The 7490-nt window shown below is 49.9% G+C and overlaps 1 protein-coding gene across 6 annotated transcripts in view; it reads right to left on the bottom strand.

Annotated features, from left to right (window-relative positions):
- Positions 1-386: 386 nt before the first annotated feature.
- FBXO31 (F-box protein 31) overlaps positions 387-7490 on the bottom strand; it is a 41208-nt gene continuing 34104 nt past the window's right edge. For all 6 annotated transcript variants that reach the window (XM_050923348.1, XM_050923349.1, XM_050923350.1 and 3 more), the window contains 2 exons: positions 4246-4613; positions 387-2590 (listed from right to left, as the gene is read on the bottom strand). In XM_050923348.1, the coding sequence (XP_050779305.1) occupies positions 2368-2590; positions 4246-4613 (591 nt within the window). In that variant the 3' untranslated portion in view covers positions 387-2367. The remainder of the gene's footprint in view (positions 2591-4245; positions 4614-7490) is intronic.

The following is a 7490-nucleotide window of genomic DNA, read 5'->3' as shown; positions in this document are numbered from 1 at the left end:
CAATGGTGTGAGAAGAAAGCAAATTCTCCCTCCTGCTGGGGTAGAAAGAGGCATAGCCCCTCCCCCATGTAAAGAGCTACGTTGGATAAGCTACACAAACGAGGCAGGCTCAAATGAACAGTACTAACATTCCAGAGGCCCTCTCACTCTGATGTATACCTTGGTATGGTTCACGTTAGGGATGATTGGGTAGGAAGGGAAGAAGTTCCCAGAATTGCTTTCTGATCCATATAGATTCATGCAACTTGATATGATAGGGATTAGTCCTGTGAGTGACACAACCTGCTGCTCTGAGGCACTGAGGGACACTGTTCACATGCAGCTCAGGAAGGGAATGACATGAAGGCTGAAGTCGGAGCAGCAGCAACAAAACAGGAAACTTATCCCCTCCTGTTGCAGTTATCAGTGAAATCAGCCAAGAAGTGAGTCTTTCCCTCGAAAGCAGCACAAAATCATCCCACTCCACTGTCAAAGGTGGAAAGAGGGAGAACTTGCGAGACAAGGTGTCGTCCCACCAATGGAGGCGCCCTCATGGGAGCTGAAAGATGCAATCTTTAACAGTCTTCCTCTTCTCCAAAAGGGATTAGGACAAAGAACGCAGATTTCACTTGGAGTCAAGCCTTTCCTCCGCCCCTCAACCCCCACAATCTGCCCCCAAAAGAAACTGTTGGGAAATTGCTTCTATAATAGCTGACAAGTGATAAATAGCAGGAGAGATATTAGAAAGGCCCAGAGTTATCCATTAGCTGCCTCATGGCTGCGGTTCTCCCAGCCCCTGATCCCAGACTCAGGTCAAAGAGATGGAGGAAACTGGAAAAGGAAGGCAGTTCCCCTGATACATTACACCTTGACTCCTTCTTCGTTCAGCTGGGGATTCCTGCGTCTCTTCCTACTCAAGACTAATGAAAACAAAAGTGTCTGGAAAACTTGTGATACGGTGGATAACAGACATAGAGCCCGAACCATAATCCTTCTGCTGCACAGTTAGCTACTGCCTGACCTACAGTCACCTACCGGGTTTCTGAGGCAAGCAGCTCCTTTGCTTTTGAAGCAGAACTCTGCCAGATAGAAGATGATAGTTGGAATTCTGGACTTCTTCCCACCTACCTGCACCTTCCAATAGCGCTCAGATAGCTATGTTAAGAGTAGCTAAGGGAAATTCAGTGCAAAAGCTTTCTGAGATGGTGTCACTGGAAGAGAAATCCGTATTAGGTAGGGGAAAGAATACAAGAACCCTGCAGTACAGGGATGGGGAAGCCAGAGACAGACGTCTACAGAGGCCACTGAAAAATAAACAAATGTTCCCCGGGAAGTGTCAGAAAAGCCATTGAGAGGCATCAGAATGAACAACAGCTTCCTTTACGCTGCACAGGGGGAAATACCACATCACAGGCACTGGCCTAGTCAGAAATTACATTTCACAGCGGCTGTCATCCAGCAAGTGTGAAGGTCAGTAGTTTACCATATTTAGAGGATTTTTAGTTCTTTAAAATGAGAACTTTAAAAAAGTCTTTTAAAAGATCCATTTAAAATGAGCTAAAACTGCAGAAGTTTCTCCTCCAATCTGAACTGGTTTTGTCTGGAGTTCCATACTGGTCCCTATAAAGGTAGCTATGATTCCCGCTTGGCTTCTAGTCAGATTCAGACTACAGTCCAAGAGGGTCATGGGGGCAGTGAGCTTTGGGAGACAGCATGAGAGTACCAGTGGAGCTGTTTGCAGTGGAAATCCCCTCTCTTACTGTTGAATCCCACTTTAATTCCCAAATCAAGGGCAGAGCTACCTCGGGTCTGTTTTTCCATCAAGGCTGCATTATGAGGAAGGGCCTTGGAGGGGGGCAAAACACAATTAGTCACTTTTGAGCCACGCAATAAATTGGCAGGTGGGGATGTTGGGTTTTTGGGGGTGATCAAGTCTTCAAATTATTAGATTGGGCCGGTTGCAGGAAAGATTGAACATGACACTTCGCTGAAGGGTTTGCCTTCTGCAGGGATCTGCCAATGGCTAGAGCAGAGAGCACGTATACATTATATCTCCTATATAGATTATTTACATGTTCCTCAATGTTGGCCTCTAAGGAATTTTGCTCTGATACATTCTTTTAAAAATGCGAGCATGCTCATTTCCCTCCTGTGCAGGTTCCCTTCCACTATGCAGACTGGTGTCGCAGACTATATAGAAAGTACTGCCAGGGAGCAGCGTGGGGATTCTGTTTATATTCTAACAGGGATGTGTAGATTTTGGCAAAAAGGCCTTATTGAAAAGTGCATGCTTTTGTTCAGAGGTACCACAGGCAGGGGTTCTGTCCTTGGCAGGAGAGAGCAGAAGCCTTCTTCGCAATCCCCCCTCTGTCCACAAGGGGCCGCCTGTCAAGTCGTCATCGACTGAATGTTTTTGAGCATTTCATCAAAGGCCTCTCGGGATGGCGCCTCGGCATTCTGGAAAGAGACCTTGATCCGGCTGTAGAGGCTGAAGGATTTCAGCTCCAGCCAGATGAACCCAAAACGATCATCATCGAAGAGAATGAAGATGCCCGGCGTTCGCTCAGGGCTGGTGAAGCCGTGTCCGGCAATGAGCCCCGTGCCATAAAAACTACAGAGAGGGAGAGAAAAGCAGAGAAAAGAACAACATGAAAAAGCCTCTGACTGCATCACTGTGGCAGTTTAAGATGAATTTACTGTACCAGAGCAAACCTGAGGTCCATCTAGACAAGCCACCGGCGTCTAGGACCTGATGGTTCAGAGGAAAATCAAACGACCCCAGAATGCACTTGAGTAGATATGCCATGCTGCACAAAGGGGGGAGTTTTACCTGCTGACTTTGAAGCAATCAGCTCATGCCCTGCAGCAGAAAGTGCCATTGCCTCCATCTTCACAAGCATGAGAACAATGCTACAAACACTCACCTGCTCCTTTAAGTGCAGCTACAGTATCTGAGGGTATGGCTACACTTGAAATTTCTGTGAGCGTGGTCAGAGCGCCAGCGCTGGGAGAGAGCTCTCCCAGCGCTGCACGTAAACCACATCCTCTATGGGTGTAGCTTGCAGCGCTGGGAGCCGCGCTCCCAGCACTGCGGCACTGATTACACTGCGGCTTTACAGCGCTGTATCTTGCAGCGCTCAGGGGGGTGTTTTTTCACACCCCTGAGCGCGAAAGTTGCAGCGCTGTAAAGTGCCAGTGTAGCCAAGGCCTCAGCTAAAGATTGGTACATGGGAGCTAACCTAACATCCCTGCAGCTATGCACACAAGGATTTGACTTCAGTTTCAAGGATCAAACCAGACTAAACAAAGGCTGATAGGCCTGGGGCATGAGACGTGTGTAACCAGGCCACACTCTGGCTGTGGAGGAAAGGCGGGTAAAGTTCAGAGCAAAGCCCTTGGCACGCAGTGGGGAGGGCACATCTGAACAGCATGTTGCTTCTAGCTTGGAAACGGGCCTTTGTGGATTGCTGGAACGACCCGCTGCGAGTTAGTTAGCACAGGATGTTTGGCTGAGGGTCATTTCTGTTTAGATCCAGACTCTTTCCCCCATCCCTTCATTTAGCAACGTGCCTCACTGAAGATGGCACCCGCACTATCCGAAAATAAAAGGCTCAATCATGCAGCAAGGTGCTCTGCATCCCCACAGCTCCCATTCACTGAGGGTGCTGAGCACCTTGCAGGATTGGGCCCAAAGCGCATAAGCCCTGAAGCAGTCAGCGGGAAAGGGCAGCACATTCCCATGGTCTCAGGAGACAAGTGTGATGCACAGGTAGGACCCAGCTAGGGAGGATCCTGAGAAACAGGGAGAAAAGGAGCAAGTGGCTCACGGAGAATCAGAACAATAATGGGAAAATACAGGAGGGATTATGCCCCAGGGCACCATCGGGGCAGGATCTGCAGGAGAGATGAGATAGGGACACAACCCCTCTCCCACCGCTCGCTATCTGCCAGGAGGTAAAAGGAGCAAAGGAGATCGCACTAGATGGAGTTACAGAGGACGGAGTACTGATGAGAGAAGGTAAGCTCGGACTGAGCGCTGGGGCAGGGGGGTGAAGATCACAGCACATGCTTCGGGGTCAGTGCAGAAAGGCTCTAGGGGTTTTCGCCCCTATATTTTCCCCTTGGGTTCAGGTTGGATGTCCCGTCTGGACAGGGGAGGAGCGATGAGAGAGCAGTGCTAATAACGGAGCCTCTTTCCTGAGCAGGTCTCAGCTGCCTGCGTGGGACAGGGTGTGTAGGAAAGGCTGATTAACAACATTCATTTACCACATCCGGCAGGTCCGGGGATAATCCTCGTTCCTTGATATGACTCCCACGGGCAGCACAAAAGGCTGCGAGGTCAGCGCCGACTCCTGAGCTGCTGCTACCCCTGCAGCCTCAGTCCCCTCAGCCCCAGCATCGTCCCTCTGCACAGGCTGCTCCACTTGCTGCGAGTCGCCCTGTCGGGAGCCGCCCTCCTCTTCGTCCTGCCCTTCCTCCTCCTCTTGCTGCTCCCGGCGCACCTGCTCCTGCACCTCCAGGACAATGCGGGAGAGCTCATTGAAGTTGCACAGGTTCTCGATGTCAGGGAGCTGGATGGGGTGCGCCAGGTCGATCTCCACTGTCTGCTGGCCAGCTGGGATATTGGGATCTCCCTGCAGCAAGGAACGGAAATCATGCTTCAGGACACTACGGAACATAGCTGATGCCAAAAGCTCAGACACCTGTACCGCTGCAGCTGACTAACAAGTTTCCTCCACCCTGGCAATGCCCAGTTCCACAGCAGCACCCCCCTGCTTGTCAATTAAAAGGTCCCACCCAAATCCCAGCAGCACATGCCCCTGGAGCTGCCTGCATCACCCCCTTGCACCTGGGATACAGCACCAAGGCCCAACCTGTATGTGGAGACTTGTTCAGAACAGATGGGACAAACTGAGTGGCTGGTGACGCGGCAGGGTAGCCCTGCAAAGTTGAAGAGGATAGTCAATTTCAGAGTTGCTTTCAATCACGACCACCCCCTGCAGGGGGAAGGAAGAGAGTTTATCAGCTGGTCTCAGTGCATGGCTGCCAGCGCTGGGTTGGGGGAGGAGGGGAAGAGAAGAATCTCAGATACAGGTAATCTGCTCATAACCAGATATTCCCACAGAATGGACTGGGGTGGGCGGAAGGCAGTCTAGATTCAAAAGAATTTCACAGGCCAGACGACGCTCTGCATGGTAGGATTTCACTGCTGTGCAGACAGAAGACAAGATAGCTCAGCATTCTGAAAAATCTTGGCACTGGACTATTTGCCTAGATGGCATTTCCCCAAAGGCTGAGAACAGCCAGGCTAACAAGTGTCCCCACCCCAGGAAATTGTACGTGCTCCTACATAATGAATTTGTTCCCATCAATCCCCCCAGTAAGTTGGTTCTGCTGTGACAAAGTTATTATTTCCTTCTCTAAGTTACTTATCTGACCCCAATCCCCATAGTGTCTTAACCACCTTATTCTCACAGCATCCCAGTGCTGTTATCCCCATTTTACAGATAAGAAACTGAGGAACAAGTCAGTGTAATACTCAGACCCCAGCAAAATCAATGGAAGCTAGGAGCCCAAATACCTTTGAGAATCTGGGCCTTAGTGACGTGTCCAAGGTCACACAGGCTGTCTGGCAAGCAGGTAATGGAACTCAGGTCTCCCAGATCCTAGGCTTGTGCCCTAACCACTGAATCATCCTCTCTCTACTCTAGGCTGTCTGTTATAGCTATCCTCCTATTCCATTTTGTTTCTTACAGCTGTCCCCATACTCCATTTTGTTTTTGTTCTCCTCCTGTGGCCGCCCTGCCCTGGCTATTAAGTTGTTTACCAGGGCCACTGCCCTTCTCAAAGGGAGGGCCCCTTAAGTTGTTTAACAAGAGCCATTGCCCTTCTCAAAGGGATGGCCACTTGTGCTGCGTGCTAAATGGGACCACTGCCCTGTTCAAAGGGTTAGTCCTGTTATCACCTCGTTGAACCTGGGCTCGGTATAAGGCAGGCAATGTCCAGAGCTGCAAGACCTATTGTGTTTTTAAGATCCTGGGCATGAGTCATAGGCCTCATGTGCTTTTGAGTCACCTATTGCACAGGACTCTGCCCAGACATGTTTCTGTGCTCACCTGCAGTTTTCTCCCTGTGCCTACTCCCCTGTGACAGAGGGAGCCTATCAGGATTACTGGCGGGAAACTGCTCAAGTTTGCCTTTAAAAACAGACATTTTTGAAACACACCTCAGAAAGGTTCCTGCATTGCTGCCTGGTCTGATCAGCCAGGGGTTCTGGGGGGTCCTTTCTCCGCTCTCGTTTTATTTTTGGAACGTACTCCCATTTTTTGAACCCCCCCCCACGAAGAACGAATTGCTACCTGAGAGATCTCCTGATTATTGAGACTGTACCAAGCCCTCCTTGCTTCTTCTGATGTTGCTGCTGCTTCTACCTTTGCTGCTGCCTTGGGGACTGGTAAGAATCTCTCTGTGAAACGTTCCCTACTTTTATTTTATTATTTTAGCTGCTGGCTCTGTTTCCCCAGCACACAGACTCAAGCTAAACCTTGGTCTGTGTCTTAAAACCTTGCTTAAACTCCGCAGCGCTTTGCTGCTAAAAATAAGTTTGTGCCGCTGCTAAGCTCTGGTCCTGTGGGCTTTGCCTCGGGGCTCCCTGCTTTCAGCTGTATCCCTTGGCTTCCTTGGGAGCTGTATCCTAGGCACATACCACTCTGTCCTCTGTGACTTCCCCATAGCATAAGGTGCACCATAGGTTCTGTTTTTTTAGTTTAATAAGTCATAGTTTGTTAAGATTGTAGAGCTTGTAAGTTCACCTGCCTTGTTATAGTTTACTGTTTTGTTGCTCCGTATAGTTGCTTGTTATAGTTTTGCTTAGAGTTGTGATATTTGTTGTTTTGCCTAGTCGTTGATTAAGATAGATAAGGTTTTTGCTGCTTGAATTCGTCTCCCCGCTGTCCCGATCTCTCCCTGAACTTTCCTGTGTCTGTTTTTCCCCCGCTCCAATCCACCCTTCTGTGTACTCCTCCGTGTCTATAGATAAGGTTTTGCTGCTTAAATTCGTCTTCCCGCAGTCCCGATCTCTCCCTGAACTTTCCTGTGTCTGTTTTTCCCCCGCTCCAATCCACCCTTCTGTGTACTCCTCTGTGTCTATAGATAAGGTTTTGCTGCTTAAATTCGTCTTCCCGCAGTCCCGATCTCTCCCTGACCTTTCCCATGTCTGTTTTTCCCCCTGCTCCAATCTCCCCCTCTGTGTGCTTCTCCGTGTCTCCCTGTTATAACCCTTTGCTGCTTTTTCCCCCACATCTGCACTCTCTCCAAACTTCAACTCCTTGCTGCCCCCCTCCCGCGTCTGCATCACTCTCCGAACCTCCCAAACTCCTTGCTGCTTCTCCCGCTGTATAAACTTCCCAAACCCTTTGCTGCTTTCTTCCCCGCATCTGCACTCTCTCCGAACCTCCCAACTTCCCCCCCCCCCGCGTCTGCATCACCCTCCGAACTCCTCAAACCCCTTG

This window comes from Gopherus flavomarginatus, chromosome 14 (genome assembly GCF_025201925.1).
Source record: "Gopherus flavomarginatus isolate rGopFla2 chromosome 14, rGopFla2.mat.asm, whole genome shotgun sequence".
Classification (NCBI taxonomy): domain Eukaryota; kingdom Metazoa; phylum Chordata; order Testudines; family Testudinidae; genus Gopherus; species Gopherus flavomarginatus.
The sequence above is the reverse complement of the archived record's forward strand: the minus strand, read 5'-3'. Positions and strand labels throughout refer to the sequence as shown.